The sequence below is a fragment of the Dendrobates tinctorius genome, unplaced genomic scaffold, assembly GCF_039654945.1.
Source record: "Dendrobates tinctorius isolate UK_male_01 unplaced genomic scaffold, ASM3965494v1 ptg000006l, whole genome shotgun sequence".
NCBI lineage: Eukaryota > Metazoa > Chordata > Amphibia > Anura > Dendrobatidae > Dendrobates > Dendrobates tinctorius.
In genome coordinates this window covers 3,326,506-3,343,452 of record NW_027361674.1, presented here as the reverse complement: position 1 = coordinate 3,343,452, position 16,947 = coordinate 3,326,506, and the positions used below count along the sequence as shown (strand labels likewise).

General features: G+C 45.7%; 2 protein-coding genes across 5 annotated transcripts in view; one reads left to right on the top strand and one right to left on the bottom strand.

Annotated features, from left to right (window-relative positions):
* The window catches only part of PPP1R13B (protein phosphatase 1 regulatory subunit 13B), a 145,274-nt gene extending 141,803 nt beyond the window's left edge, over positions 1–3,471 (top strand). For all 3 annotated transcript variants that reach the window (XM_073570165.1, XM_073570186.1, XM_073570175.1), the window contains 2 exons: positions 899–1,098; positions 1,481–3,471. In XM_073570165.1, coding sequence (XP_073426266.1) covers positions 899–1,098; positions 1,481–1,522 — 242 coding nt within the window. In that variant the 3' untranslated portion in view covers positions 1,523–3,471. The remainder of the gene's footprint in view (positions 1–898; positions 1,099–1,480) is intronic.
* Positions 3,472–9,319: 5,848 nt separating this feature from the next.
* Positions 9,320–16,947, bottom strand: part of ZFYVE21 (zinc finger FYVE-type containing 21) — a 32,330-nt gene continuing 24,702 nt past the window's right edge. For both annotated transcript variants that reach the window (XM_073570140.1, XM_073570150.1), the window contains 2 exons: positions 11,236–11,378; positions 9,320–10,690 (listed from right to left, as the gene is read on the bottom strand). In XM_073570140.1, coding sequence (XP_073426241.1) covers positions 10,655–10,690; positions 11,236–11,378 — 179 coding nt within the window. In that variant the 3' untranslated portion in view covers positions 9,320–10,654. The remainder of the gene's footprint in view (positions 10,691–11,235; positions 11,379–16,947) is intronic.

Sequence of the window (16,947 nt, the reverse complement as noted above, 5' to 3'; positions counted from 1 at the left end):
CGAGAAACGCTAAAAGGAAAGTTAAAAACATCGCCAGACAAGACTAGTTGGGCGCTGCCTCCGGATCTGATTGACAGGTTTTTCAGCATGAAAGAGACCTGTCAATCACCTCCAACAGCAGCGCTGGGAAGAGCCGGTCAGGGGTGGACTAGTCTTGTGTCCAGCTATGGTCCTCAGCCAGATCTGCAATTATGCAGCCAGGTTCTGATTCATGGCTGCCCGTAGTTAGGACAGCACAAATCGGGTGACTGGTTCTCTTGAAGTTAGGTCTGTTGCTTCAGGCAATTAATTAGAATAAGTTGTGCTGTGTGTACATGTGAAATAACTCCATTTCTAGTTAATGTGAGCTGTAGCCTGTATTTTTTCCATCAGTTTTCCCTCCTGCAGGCTTGTCTAATTTCTAGCTGTCTCTGAGCTGGTGCACAGAGATTAGCTGCAGTGATGTCTCCCACACACAGCACAGACACGAGTGTTTCCTGTCTCTATGTAGCACATGTCCAGAAGCCACAGCATGGAGAACTTCTTCATACAGCTCGGAGCTAAAATTCATTTACTGAGAGAAAGCAAATATACTTAGCCTTTGCGGGCCTGCTTCTCTCCCTCCCGCACCAACTCTGCTCTTTTCCACCGCCGCTCGGCGGCGCTCGTCCCTTCCCCTGCGCCGGCCCGGCGGCGCTCGTCCCTTCCCCTTCCCCTGCCCGGCGGCGCTCGTCCCTTCCCCTGCGCCGGCCCGGCGGCGCTCGTCCCTTCCCCTTCCCCTGCCCGGCGGCGCTCGTCCCTTCCCCTGCGCCGGCCCGGCGGCGCACATGTGATATGAACAGGATAAATAACATTTTGCATCTGATGTTGCCCATTAAAATTGCTGCCTGATAACCGCAGTCCTCCTTCCTGCACCCAGGTGTCCAGGAGAAGCTTGGCGTCATGAATAAAGGTCTGGTCTACTGCCTGTGGGATTACGAAGCACAGAACGCTGATGAACTTTCATTCCGAGAAGGTGACTCGATCACGATCCTAAGGCGCAAAGATGATGTGGAGACGGACTGGTGGTGGGCACGTCTGAACGACAAGGAAGGATATGTGCCTAAAAACCTGTTGGGGGTATGAATCAAATTTTTTTAATTTTAGTCTGACTTATCTGCAATTTATGCGTGTTTTATGTACACATCCTTTATAATCTGCCCTCTCTGACATCCCCGAGCCCTCCATTATATAGGCCGATGGACACTATCAGTGTTGTGCACTCTGATGTCAGTGTCATCTCCTTTTACCTTGACAGTTTTGCAATGCTAGCTTCCATGATAATCAATGGTGATTGATATAAAGCTTCCTTCGTCTTTCAAAGAGGTTCTGCAATAGCTTGAGTAGAAAACATTCTGTAAAGGCTCAACCCCCTTCAGGATCTCCTATTGACTGTAAAGTTGACTGATGCTTTTAAGATGTCGATCCTGATCTTTTCTCCCTGTTATTGTGTATTTTGCAGCTGTACCCTCGTATAAAGCCCAGGCAGAGGACTTTGGCTTGAGTTGTATAGACCCCCATCCTATGTTCACACTGGAAACCGCAGATCATGTGCTGGAAACATTTCATCAGGACGTGTTCGGAGGACGACATTTCACATTCGGTGGCTTTAAATAATGGAGAGGTTAAGATAACTTGTCCCGAGTTGTATTATAAACTTCCTTCCCCGGTGGTTGAAGCCAAACATTTAAAAACTGTATGAAGCGATGTCATAGGATGTCTGCAGGAACTGGGTCCACGGCACCACTGCAGATTTACTGTCCAGTGCCACCGAGACGTTTCGGTGTAAATAAGTTTAATTTCACGCGTTTCGCTCCTTCGGCTTGCTTTTCGCCTATGTTTTAGTGCCTGTGCATATAGTACCAGGTGGGACCCCTTGTAACATGTGATGGGCACAACACCTTGGGCAGTTCACCATATTCGCTCGCCTTTTAATCTTCATTTCCAGTTGGTGTCCTTTTTATTTGCCAATCAATAGTGCCCGAAAAACTACGCAAGAGGATGTGGACAAGGAGGGAACTGTATGTAGATAATTGACGGCAGCAGCATGGAAAGAGGAAAAGAAAGCGGGAACTGCAAGTTATGTTATAGAAGACGTAAGGGAAGTGTATGGTGAGGAGGGGCTCAGACCACCATGGGTTTTTTTTAATGTAAGTGGGGGGTGGGGAGGAGGGATAAAACACTATTTGCACTTTTTATGCATAAAAGGATTCACCACTAGTCAGAGCCTAGTACGTCTGTATACACTTTTGGCAAGTGCCACCAATAACCTCCGTGGGATTTTGAGTGGTTTGTACTGGGGCGGACGCCATGTTTTTAGACACAGGGTGTTATACTGTAGTACTTAGATCACCAGACATCTCATTTCTCTAGGTAATTCAAGTGGGGTAGACTTTAGACGTGTGACTGCATTTGGGAGAACACTGTAATTTGTTTTTTTTACACAAGTTTGATGCAGGATTTGGTCCCTGCAGGTGAATTTATGACGTCTAAGAAAAGTTATCGCGTTTGTATAAGATTAGAAAAACATGGCTGCTTTCTGTTACCAGCAGTGGTTCAGTATTGCTGCAATTCTGAGCAGCCATGCCCTACTAATCCCTTTTACGGCTGGGGGTGCTATACTGCAGAGTTGCACAATGGGGTCAGATTGTACTCACCTGCATTATGCTGCCATGTTTGGCTGCACAACTGTCGCCAGCTAGCCCCTGCCTAATAGTGGAGGTTGTGGATGTAGCTGCTATAGTAACTACAAGTCCCAGCATTGTTGGGATATTTAGGGTAACAGCTGGAGAGCCAAAGAGTAGACCCAAGGGCCAACATCCCCCTGATTTATAAATATTGGACGGTCCAAAGCTAGATCTATCCATGGCGTCACCTTCTGCTGCCTCTCGCTACAGCTTTAATGGATACTCGGGTCAGGACGTGGCCCTTAAATAAAGGCTCTCCAATGTGCATGGCTCTGGCTAATGCAAAACTACAACTCCCAGCATGGTTGGACTTGTAGTTCTGCATTAGCCAGAGCCCCACTGGTTGGAGAGCACCGTCTTAAACTGTGACAGGCTGTGGATCAGGAGAGATTGCCATGTGTGATTGCCCTGCGATGTTTCTGGAAGGGATGCAATAAGCTATACACTGTATTGTGGAGTAGATAGATGTGACTTTCACTGGAACTCACTGTACTTTATTACCAGAAGTATTTCCCTCAGTTCTGAGCTGTGTTCAGCCGGAGCGCAGACACGTGTCATCTCTATCACGTCCTCACTTCATGCCATGCTGAATATGCTCTTACCGATATGTTTGCGTTCAGTGTATATATCATGGTGATGGTGGAAAGGTTATTTGTTAAGTTTATTTGCTACTACTGAAGTTTATTTCTGACAAGATCTAGAGGATAAGAGTTCAGAAAGAAACCCATTGTAAATTATCAATAAAATGCTACAGCATGTTCAATGATCCGGTGTCTGCCGTCTGCTTATTACAGCCCCGTCCCCTCCCGAATATGTATACATGGGCCTTTAAGGGGAAACTTTTCTTCAGCAAATTGGGGTAATTCTGTGTATGGTGAATAGTGATGAGCAAGCATGCTCGAGAGCCAAGAGTATTCCCCGTGTGCTCAAATACTATATTACAGCCGCGAGGCGTGCAGGCAATCCCTCCATGTGTTGCTGTTGTCAACCAACAAAAACAACAAATGTAGTATTTGAGCACACCTGAGATACTCCTCATGTATGCTGGTCTACAGACAATAGAATAGGGGTTAATTTGCTCAGCATTGAGATCCAATGGAGCAGCAGTGGACATGCTCAGTGTGAGTACAGCGCTCTGCTGTGTCCAGCCTTCCCCTAGATGAATACAGCAGAGGTGCACATGTGGTTTACGGGATGTCCGGACATGGCCTAGCGCTGTACTCACACTGAGCATGTCCACTGCTGCTCCATTCATTTTCCATAGGATGGCCAGACATAGCATGTGCACCCCTGCTCCACTATGTCCGGCCATCCTATAGACAATGAATGGAACGGTGGTGCACTTGCACAGTCTGAGTACAGTGCTTGGTTAGGTCTGGCTATTCTAATGACAATGAATGGAGTGGAGGTAGAGTATGTGCACCTATGCGACTGGAGACCTGGCCTCAAGATCCCAGAGGTTGAAAACTGGTCTGGTATGGCATGATGCCCACAAAGTTGTGCCAGGCTGGCTAATCAAAAGCCATGCTAGAAATGGCAGCAGGTAGGAAACTGTTCGCAGGGGTCCGATCCAGCAGCAGCAGCCTCCTGACTGAGCCGCAAGACCCCCCCCGGACCCCCATACAGCAATCAGTATAACTCACTTCTGCTGCCTCGATAAAGCTCATTAGTGTTATAGACCGTAATAACAGCCGAAAACTAACTCGCCCAGTCTGACGCATCAAAGAAAACTCCACGTTGCCCCAAGTAACGTCTGTTGTGCTCTTTATTAGGTAAACACAGAATACAAAAGCCGGCGCCCGTCCCCGTCAGGCTTTACATTGGTGCGATTCACCGTCCCTACAGAACCACAAGCAATGTTACTTTAATATACAGCGATCACTCTGGGTGTTCTGTAGTAGCTGAATACATGGAGACAGTGAATCCATTGTTACACTGAGCCCAATCACTGTTCTGGGGTCCGGAGCCGAGTATTAGTGTAAAATAAGGTCTAATAATAATACAGAAGTACAAATCATTGTATAAAGTGAGTATTACAAGGAGCAGAACGACACCGAACAGCCTGGACATCCAGGAGCAGTAGAAAAGGATTCAGCCTTTGTCCTAATGGTAAGAGACATCCCAGACATCCCATAATGTCCCATCCCTGCACATTATACCATGTGCCATAGAAAGGGTTATAAAAGTCTGCACCCTACACTAATGGGGACAGCCATAATGCACAGAAAGGATCCTGGAGAAATTGCCAAAGTTTAAAGATGACTGGCTGGAAAAATCTACATAAGCAGAGCTGCAGTGTAAAGCAGCGGCCTATAAACCTTTCATAAGACAAGGAGGTGGATTTGCATCTGTCTTACATATTGCGTGTCATAGAAAAAAATGACCTATTGGTTTTTAAGTTGAATGTGTGGAATTAAATATTTTATAAAAAAAAGTCTTTATGAAAATAACTTTCACACTGCCCCAGGCCTAGTATTACTTTCCTATGGGACACAGCCGTGTCTCAGACACGGTTTATGCACAAAAATAGTCAACATCCCAATCAATGGTATCAGAGGGATAAAGAGAAAAACATAAAATATTACATTATAATGAATTTTTTTAAATCTGATAATGTATTTTTCAATAATCAAACATAAGGATTTTGGCTGAGGTAGCAGGGTGTAGATAGGTATAAATGGTTTAATCTTATTCACAAATGTGCGTGGAAACTATATGCAATAGATGTAATCGTAAGGTGCCTGAATATAGCTGAAGTCAGACTTCCTCAAATGCAGTAATGGTAGTCAACTAAAGCGTATGTTCGGTAGATAAATCACTGGAAGAAGCCAGATAGGCGAAACAGCACTGTCGGGGTCGTAGCTATGGTTTGTCTGGGCTTACACTAATGTAAGTAACGTAGCTTTGGGGCTCGCTTTTTTGCACATAGGTAGATAAATCAATGCAAATGAAGTGACAATGTGCAAAAAAGGTGCTGCAAAGCAATAAAAAAAAAATGAAAGATCTTGTGTTACTTACATTAGTGTAAACCCAGACATACCACAGCTATGACCCCGCCAGCGCTGTTTCGCCTATCTGGCTTCTTCCAGTGATTTATCTACCTAACATATACTTTGTACTATACACATGATCAGGTTATTAAATACATCGGTTAGGGACTGCTCTGACACAGGTTACCTTGATGTTTGGTAGAGCGAATTAGTATACATTTTTTGCAAAAAAACGTATTAACCAAATACCCTGTTTTGTTATCTTTTTACTAGCACTCGCTGTTTACTGTTACTTTTTTACAACAGAGTATTTTTATACATTTGTTTTTCTGTTTGTCTTTTGGTGGTGTAAACACTGTCCTACAGACTTGTTCGCTGTGTGCATGGCCCATGTGTTTTTTGTCCAACATATGCTTTAGTTGACTACCATTACTGCATTTGAGGAAGTATGACTTCAGATATATTCAGGCACTTTATTGCATATAGTTTCCTCTAAACGCACATTTGTGAATAAGATTAAATCAATTTAAACCTATTTGCTGCCAAGCCCCCTGCTACTGACAATCTACACCCTGCTACCTCAGATAAAATCCTTATGTTAACATTAATTAATTTTTTAATCATTTTTCAATATTACATTTTACGATATTTATGTTTATGCCTCTCTATCCATCTGACTCCATTGATTGGGATTTTGTCTATTTTTGTATCTATGAGGTTGTTCTAAACTGTATATGGACTTTTGTTATAAAAACTGTACATATGCATTATCTGAGCATGCCGAAATCAGGGTAAAGGTCTTTGTGAAGGGAGGAGGAGGTGAGCTGTGATGACACTTGACCCCTTTTGAACAATAACTGATATCTACTGTATATAGAGGTGTCATCAGTCATTGTACAGGAGGGGGTGAGCTGTGACATCACCTATTTTGAATGGTGGATCCTGTGTTATCTACTGTATATAGAGGTGTGATCACAGGATCCACCATTCACAATACGTGATATCACAGCTCTCCTCCTCCTGTACAATGCCTGATAACCCAGGATCCACCATTCACAATAGGTGATGTCACAGCCCACCTCCTGTACAACCACTGATAACACCTCTATATACAGTATATAACAGGATCCACCACTCACAATAGGTGATATCACAGCTCACCTCCTCTTGTACTATGACTGATAACACCACTATATAGAGTAGAACTTGTCCTCGGTAATTGTACGGGGGGGGGGGTGCTGTGATATAGGGTTAGGAGTTTAATATTAGGCCTGGAATGGGGGGGGGGTGTGTGAAAGTTTTTTTTTTTTTTGCAGAAATATAATAAGAGCCTACAAGCCACAATGTAGACTTTAGATTTGCAGAGCCTATCTTATATATTGGATACCGCCGCACTTTGAGTCTTGCATAGCAAAATTGCTGCAGTTTTTTTTGTAGTGTCTAAACTCACAGCTATACGTGACCCCTGCGTGAGCTCATTCCCATTGTACACGATGTGCGGACTCGCCCTTGGCCTCACATTACACTGGGGTCTCTGATTGTAGATGTGTCTAATGGAGCAAAGCAAAAAAAGAATTAATAGGTAAGCACAGAGCAACTAGACATCGCCTTAATTCCCCCAGAAACCGCCATCCTCTAAGGGGGTTAGCAAGCTATACGATTTTACTTTACATGTATTAGGACAGGTGTATCACTCTGGAGACCCCCGATGCTGTGTATGAGGGGGACTCGCTGACTGGCTGCACATCTCGGCCTATGAAAACCCGTCTCACACACATCACTGATCCCGTGGAAACACCGCCTTGTGTGGAAGTGGACCTGCCGGGCCGCCACTGATATCTGGCGATCAGAACTCCATTGATCATTAGAATACAGTGGGGAAAAAAAGTATTTAGTCAGTCAGCAATAGTGCAAGTTCCACCACTTAAAAAGATGAGAGGTGTCTGTAATTTACATCATAGGTAGACCTCAACTATGGGAGACAAACTGAGAAAAAAAAAAATCCAGAAAATCACATTGTCTGTTTTTTTTTCATTTTATTTGCATATTATGGTGGAAAATAAGTATTTGGTCAGAAACAAGCAATCAAGATTTCTGGCTCTCACAGACCTGTAACTTCTTCTTTAAGAGTCTCCTCTTTCCTCCACTCATTACCTGTAGTAATGGCACCTGTTTAAACTTGTTATCAGTATAAAAAGACACCTGTGCACACCCTCAAACAGTCTGACTCCAAACTCCACTATGGTGAAGACCAAAGAGCTGTCAAAGGACACCAGAAACAAAATTGTAGCCCTGCACCAGGCTGGGAAGACTGAATCTGCAATAGCCAACCAGCTTGGAGTGAAGAAATCAACTGTGGGAGCAATAATTAGAAAATGGAACACATACAAGACCACTGATAATCTCCCTCAATCTGGTGCTCCACGCAAAATCCCACCCCGTGGGGTCAGAATGATCACAAGAACGGTGAGCAAAAATCCCAGAACCATGCGGGGGGACCTAGTGAATGAACTGCAGAGAGCTGGGACCAATGTAACAAGGCCTACCATAAGTGACACACTACGCCACCATGGACTCAGATCCTGCAGTGCCAGACGTGTCCCACTGCTTAAGCCTGTACATGTCCGGGCCCGTCTGAAGTTTGCTAGAGAGCATTTGGATGATCCAGAGGAGTTTTGGGAGAATGTCCTATGGTCTGATGAAACCAAACTGGAACTGTTTGGTAGAAACACAACTTGTCGTGTTTGGAGGAAAAAGAATACCGAGTTGCATCCATCAAACACCATACCTACTGTAAAGCATGGTGGTGGAAACATCATGCTTTGGGGCTGTTTCTCTGCAAAGGGGCCAGGACGACTGATCCGGGTACATGAAAGAATGAATGGGGCCATGTATCGTGAGATTTTGAGTGCAAACCTCCTTCCATCAGCAAGGGCATTGAAGATGAAACGTGGCTGGGTCTTTCAACATGACAATGATCCAAAGCACACCGCCAGGGCAACGAAGGAGTGGCTTCGTAAGAAGCATTTCAAGGTCCTGGAGTGGCCTAGCCAGTCTCCGGATCTCAACCCTATAGAAAACCTTTGGAGGGAGTTGAAAGTCAGTGTTGCCAAGCGAAAAGCCAAAAACATCACTGCTCTAGAGGAGATCTGCATGGAGGAATGGGCCAACATACCAACAACAGTGTGTGGCAACCTTGTGAAGACTTACAGAAAACGTTTGACCTCTGTCATTGCCAACAAAGGATGTATCACAAAGTATGGAGATGAAATTTTGTTTCTGACCAAATACTTATTTTCCACCATAATATGCAAATAAAATGAAAAAAAAAAAAAACAGACAATGTGATTTTCTGGATTTTTTTCTCAGTTTGTCTCCCATAGTTGAGGTCTACCTATGATGTAAATTACAGACGCCTCTCATCTTTTTAAGTGGTGGAACTTGCACTATTGCTGATTGCTAAATACTTTTTTTCCCCACTGTATATTAATTATATATCTTTATATTTATTTTTCTCCCTAAGTGGACATCCCCTTTAATTCTTCAAGATGACTGTAAAATCTAGCCCCCGTTACAGCTCCCATCTCTCCCCGACCCTGGAGAGACAAATCTGATAATACAGGAGGCAGAATTACGACCGTGTGCGTTGGGTTTGTGTCCGCAGTAAGCGAGGGTCACTCATCTTTCCCCTGAAATAAACAGGACTTGAAAATCAATTTAAAAGGAGTTTTCCCACTTTCATGAAAGTTGTAACCCAAACAATTGAAATGTAGGGTTTGTGCAAATTGACTTGCAGGACCCTATCCCATAATATGTGCCCACTGGATGGCACAATCGCCCCTTACCTGATGGCATCACCCAGCTTCTGATTAGCAGGCCTGGTGCGGCATCATACACCTGGTTATGTCATGCCGGCTAATCAGAAGAAATGCTGACAGATACCAGGCGGCTCTCGGGGCTCCTGACTGGCAGTGACAGACTCCGGCCATGGCCGATGGACCAAGTCCTACAAATCCATTTGCATGAACTACTGAATATTTGCAAGACGACAAATCGATAATGCGTCACCCTCTCCAGGTCCAGAACTGGCTCCACACTTGTGCTCTGGTCCCTGTGTTTTAGGTGCAGCAGTGAGGCCCTGACTAACATGTGTGTGACCGCTGCAGCCAATCACTGAGCTCAGGGACATGTGATGGCTACATCAGTAGAGCTGCTCACATGTGCTTAGGTCATGATGCAACTGGCGCACCAGTGTTGGAGTGCTGGTCCTGGGGTATTATATTTTAGTTGTTTTACACATATGTGGTCATTCGGACACCACTTTTTTTGAAAGTGGAAATCCCCTTTAAAGAATTTAAAAAATAAAACTTGATAAAAAAAAGGGGAAACAATGTGTTACTTGATAAGGCAAATAACAAAAATGGCTTCCCCCGCCGTGTAAACCAATCGTATCTATGCAGCCAGCGCTGCCCTCTAGTGGTGCACGTCGCTCCTCACAAGTGCCAACAATAGGTAAATCCTGGGCACTTCACTACGACAAACTGGCTCAGAAAACAGAGGGGTGGGCAACACTGCTCCAGACATCCCCTCACAATTCACATCCATAGTATTGCCCAGAAGGTTAGTGCTTTTGTAGAAGAGAGAAAAAGAACCTGAGATCTAGTGTAGAAAGTCTTCATTCTTCCGCAGAGACGTCAGAGGCTCAATACAACATGTGGCCAAAATGGCCACCTGGAACGAAAGGTGCTGAAAAAACCCCACGGCCGCGTCCTTGCCTGTGAACGTACAGTCTGAAGCATTACTGTGGATACATATTGCACGGTTACGGTGAGGATCTCTCGCTCTGAGAAGTCCCTGAACTTAGAAGTTTAGTCTTACATCAGGTGCGGAAAGTGGAGCAAGTAGATGGCATCGAGAAATGACAATTACAAACACGACTCTGCATTCTCCCATCTTCAATCACTGGTCCCGAGATTCATACAGAAACTTGGCAGCCTGGTGAGAGGAGAAGAAAACAGGAGAGATGTAGCAGAGCTGAGATGGTCTCCGTGGGCTCACAGGTAAGCGCTATGCCGACAAGCTCAGCTCTGCTACATCAGTGAGCTATCATTTATAACTACTACCACGAAGCAGCACCACCCCGGGCCAAATGTTGTATTGCAGCTCATTCACTTCAGTAGAGCCAAGCTGCAATACCAGACACAACACGTAGACAGATGTGGCGCCCCATCTAGTCTTGGATAGTCCCTCGGATTTCTGTTCTCCGGTTCCCTAATAGCAAAGTCCAATACTGCCTGATTATCTCAGTCGTGAGCAAGGAAAGGCAATGAATGCATCCATAGTGCAGCCAAATTCCTCCACAGCTTGGGCTGGTGCATGCGCAGTAAGGTCATGTGTGCGGGCAAAAGCCACATTACCTACCCTACAGTGCATGCAGCAGCCTAAGGTGATGGCGAACGCTCGAGATCTCAGCAGTCAGTCTGGGAGGAGTGACCCCCAATGCATCGTGATGCCATCTGCTCCCATCGGACACGGTGTACCTTGTGCATTGCGGCCAGCCACGACGCCGCCATCTTTTTGTTGCTAATAAAGTCTTCGCTTGTTGTAAACTTCATCTGTAATAGTTCGTCGGAGCCTTGAGGTTTATACTGGATCAGCATCCCGGTCGCCCGACTGTTCCCCCCTGTATATTTTATGCAGAGAAAGAACAAAACAAAAACATGTTGAATTTTACACCCCAGGATGGAATAAAATCCAGTGGAGGCTAAGGCTTTGTTCACACAGATGATTATGGGGTCCACATTTCATTACAACATTGAGGAAGATTTATCAAGTAATTCGAGAAGCTGCACAAGATCTGTGTGAACGAGACCTCAGGCCGGGGCTGGTTAATAACTCCGGTACTGTGATTAAAAGATCCAAAAATAAATAAAAAACTAACCACTAGGCCCAATACCAGACACACATGTCCTGTTCTGTATAGATAACTTTTCAGCATTCTCAATATCATCACTGATAACACCCCTATATACAGTACATAACACAGGATCCACCATTCACAATAGGTGATGTCACAGCTCACCTCCTCCTCCTGTATGATGACTGATAACACCTCTATATACAGTAGATAATACAGGATCCACCATACACAATAGATGTCACAGCTCACCTCCTCCTCCTGTACAATGATAACACCTCTATATACAGTAAACACAGGATCCACCATACACAATAGGTAATGTCACAACTCATCTCCTCCTCCTCTTGTATGATGACTGATAACACAGGATCCACCATTCACAATAGGTGATGTCACAGCTCACCGCCTCCTGTATAGTGACTGATAGTTAGTGATGAGTTAACGTCTTATCCGAGCATCTGGGAGTGCTCACACATTATGTTCGAGTCTCTATGGCTACATGATTTGTGGTTGTTAGCCTCAACACATGTGGGGCTTGCATAACAGTCCAACATCCACAAATCATGCAGCCGCAGAGACTCGAAAATAATCCTTCAGTGTTTTGTTCTCTGGCTCCACGTCATCTCCTCTTCCTCTCGCTGTCGGGGTACCTCAGGGCTCAGTCCTTGGCCCCCTTCTCTTCTCTCTCTACACGGCCCCAATTGGATAGATCATCAGCAGATTTGGCTTTCAGTACAATCTTTATGCTGATGACACACAACTATACACGTCATCCCCTGACCTTACCTCCGCTGTACTACAGAACACAAATGACTGTCTGTCCGCAGTCTCCAACGTCATGTCCGCTCTCTATCTGAAACGCAACCTCTCAAAAACTGAATAACTTCTGCTCCCGCCATCTACTAACCTCCCTAAATCTGATATTTTCCTCTCCGTGGGTGGTACCACAATAACTCCCCGACAGCAGGCGCGCTGTCTGGGTGTTATGCTTGACACCAATCTCTCCTTCACATCCCATATACAATCTCTTGCCTGCTCTTGCTGCATACACCTAAAGCAGTGGTCCCCAACCTTTTTTGCACCAGGGACCGGTTTCAAGCAAGACCATTCTTCCATGGCCCGGCAGGGCGGGGATGGAGGTGTGGCAGGGGCGGGGCTTTTGTCATAAGGGGGCGGGGCTATGGACACGGTTGTAGTGTAGCAGTGCATACTTATAATTAAATAACATTTATAATGTGACTCAACTCACCATAGGTTTTGAATGAGTGCTCCATCACCCCCTTCTCTCCATCATTGCCTTCACCCCATCACTCCCTTCACCCCATCATTGCCTTCACCCCATCACTGCCATCTCTCCATCATTGCCTTCACCCCATCACTCCTTTCTCCCCATCATTGCCTTCACCCCATCACTGCCATCTCTCCATCATTGCCTTCACCCCATCACTCCCTTCACCCCATCACTGCTGTCTCCCCATCATTGCCTTCTCCCCATCACTCCCTTCACCCCATCACTCCCTTCACCCAATCACTCCCTTCACCTCATCATTGCCTGCACCCCATCATTGCCTGCACCCCATCACTCCCCTCACGGTCTTCTCCTCATGTCCCCATCTCCTCCAGGGCCAGGCTACACAAACACAGACCAACACACACGTACACACACAGACATACATATACACAGACATACATACACACACACCACCTGTCTCCTCTCACCTGCCCGCCGCCCGCGCTTCCTCGCTCTGACACAGCAGCGGCCGCGCTCCTCTCTGTGACAGTCAGAAACAGGAAGCGCGGGCGGCGGGCAGGAAGCTGGACGCAGTGGACGTGTCCTTGCAGCTCCGCTCCTGCTATTCCCTCTTGCAGGCAGCGGAGCTGCTTGATCGCTTCCTGGCCGCCGCTAAGAACTGCTGCGCGCCGCCCCAGCCCCCGCTACGCCACTGACCGCCCCTGGCTCCCCTTGTGTCCGCGGACCGGCAAGGGCACTGCAGCGGACCGGTGCTGGGCCGCGGACCGGCGGTTGGGGACCCCTGACCTAAAGAACATCTCTAGAATCCGCCCTTTTCTCACCATGGAAACAAAAACCTTCACTGTAGCATTGATCCACTCCCGCCTGGATTACTGCAACGCTCTATTAATTGTCCTCCCTGCTACTCGACTCTCCCCTCTCCAGTCCATACTTAATGCAGCAGCCAGGGTCATCTATGTGGCTAATCGGTACTCGGACGCATCCGCTCTTCGCTAGTCCTTACACTGGCTGCCCATTCATTATAGGATCCAATTCAAAGTACTTGTTCTCACCCACAAAGCTCTCCACAGTGCGGCACCGCCCTACATCTCCTCCCTCATTTCTGTCTATCGGCCTAACCAACCGCTGCGCTCTGCAAACGACTTTCGACTAACCTCTGCACTAATCCGCACCTCCCACTCCCGACTCCAAGACTTCTCCCGTGCTGCGCCAATCCTCTGGAATGGTCTACCCCAAGAAATTAGGACTATCCACAGATTGCATAGTTTCAGGCGTTCCCTCAAAACATATTTGTTCAGAGCGGCCTATCACATTCACTAATCAAAGTCATTCTATGTGCAAGTGTGCGTTTGTAGCCCATTCACTATCTCCATCCATCCCTCAAGATGGCTGGACCATCATTGTAAATACACACCTGTACTTTGTATCTCCCCCACCTCATTGTAGATTGTAAGCTCTCACAAGCAGGGTTGTCTTATTTCGTCTTATTTTGCTTTAATTATTGTATTGTTAACGCTGTTACTTATGACTTGTCTTTTGAAACTGTTAAACTGTAAAGCGCTGCGGAATATGTTGGCGCTATATAAAGATTATTATAATGTATGAGCACTCCCAGATGCTCGGATAAGACGTTATCCGAGCTTGCTGGCTCATAACTACTGATAACACCTCTATATACAGTAGATTACATGTAATCCACCATTCATAATAGATGACACTGCTCACCTCCTCCACCTTTTGTACAATGACTGATAACATCTCTATATACAGTAGATAACACAGGATCCCACCATAGGTGATATCACAGCTCACCTCCCTCTCCTGCATGACTAATAGTACCTCTATATACAGTAGTTAACATAGGATCCACCATTCACAATATATATCACAGCTCACCCCCTCCCCTATAATGACTGATAACACCTCTATATACAGTGTTATGTCACAGTTCACCTTCTCTTCCCAATGACTTCTGCCAGGATTAGAGAATGCTCGTCACATTACACTCAGCGGTGTCTAGGGTCATTTAAGTCGGTCTATTGCTGCTTATGTCCATGTGCATAACAGGAGGTAGAAGTCTAGCATTGGGCCTAGTGGTCAGTGTTAAACAAGACTTTTCTTTGTATTTTATAGTTAGTGTCAAATATAGAATATTTGCATAAAAATATATAATTTTATCACAAATTCAACATAATCTGATTAAGCAATTGGTCCTTTTCTGCAGACACCTTCCCTGTAACTTCTCCCCATCACCCGCAGCACAGTGCAGCAGCGCACACATTACACAATGTCACCCAATAGTCTGACTATAAAGCCATATTAGTAGTCCCATCAGCATAAATTCAGATTGTGGATGCTCCCAGTGCTGAGAAGATGGGCAAGGAAAGACTGAAGAAGCAATCTCAGAAATCCCCACACACATTAACTGCTGGCTGAACCTGTGATTTTCGGAGGGACTGCTCGACTGACGAGTATGCCGGTGTCCCATCTCCTCCCGCAAGGCAGCAGAAAGAAGGGTTCGGCATATTCAATATCAACATGCTCAATCCCTTTTGTTCGTAAGGAAGATCCACTGCCAAGGGTGTCAGGATGAACAGCAGATGGTCGACTTAGACAATGTGTACGGGGGGCAGTTATTGTGAGAACGTAAAGCGAGTGATACAGGACACAACCTATCAGGTAGATGAGTAAAGTCATTTTGCAACTGCTTTGCCAACACAAAGTCTTAAAGGGGTTGTCCAACAGTTGAATACTAGTGATGAGCGAGTATACTCGTTACTCGAGATTTCCTGAGCATGCTCGGGTGATCGAGTATTTGGAGGTGCACAGAGATTTTAGTTTCTGTTGCCGTAGCCTCATGATTTGTGGCTGCTAGCTAGCCTGAATACACGTGGAGATTGTCTGTTTGTTAGGAAATCCCCACAAGTATTCAGGCTGGCTAGCAGCCGCAAATCACGCAGCTACGGCGACAGAAACTAAATCTCTGAGCACATCCAAATACTCGGAGATCATCCGAGGATGCTCGCTCATCACTACTTAATACAATTTTTCTAGGCAAGAAAATGATTAGCGGAGGCATACTCACCCTTCGGCACCCCTATGGATCCAGCTCAGGAGGCAACCGGGGTCAGCAGCGATGTAGGTTACCTGACATATTATGAAGAGAGGGGCAGGTTCCTGGCGACTTCTCCCTACTCCTCCGGACTGTCAGTCCTCCCCTCCATGTGTGTTTATAGAGAGAAAGACTGGTCAGTCCCAGCCCCAAAGGACTGGATTCTTGTAATAGTCACCCGAGACGCATCTTCCTTATCCGTTTTTTTTCTGAAATGCCGCAGCGTTTCAGAGCAAAGCATTCATGACTGCAATAACATGACATCGCAACCTTTCTCTAACAATGGGAGCATCCACTAAGAGACTAATAATGCAAAGAAATAAACACACACCAAAAAAAAAAAGCAAGCACGTCTATCTGAAGTACAGGAATGAAAGGTAACCAAAGACGCAATAATAATCATCAGTGAAAGCAAAATTCCCTCCATTATGGTGGACAATGAAAATATAGTTACATTTGATTTTGAAAATTTTTTTTAATTTTTTTTAGCATTGTACCACCCAGAAAACGACTCCCATCTTTTTGTACAGGAACGTAGCTAGAGGGGGTGCCAAATTAGCAGATATATTGGTGTCCTGATGCCTGTGGGTTAGACATCTACCCCATGTCACATGATAGGTTCCCGTTCATGTGCATCTGTCGCTCAATTGATGCTGCCCAAACCAATTAGGAGCACAATTTGGGCAGCACGAATCGAATGACGAGTCCGGGCGCTGTAAGATTACACCTTTGCCCCTTTAACAGGCAGCGCCCCCTCATGGATCAGGAGGGCTAGCCTTTACGTCTCTGGTCAGCTTTGCAATCAGAACCATTTCTAGGACTAAGTGATTGGAATCTAAAATATGCTGAGCCAAGATGTCAGATCTGGATCAGCGCATCTTATACCGTACCTGTACCCTATCGACGTCTACAGGAAGTCAGACGCACGGCAGCACTGAGCTACTCACACGATTATCATGACCATTAAT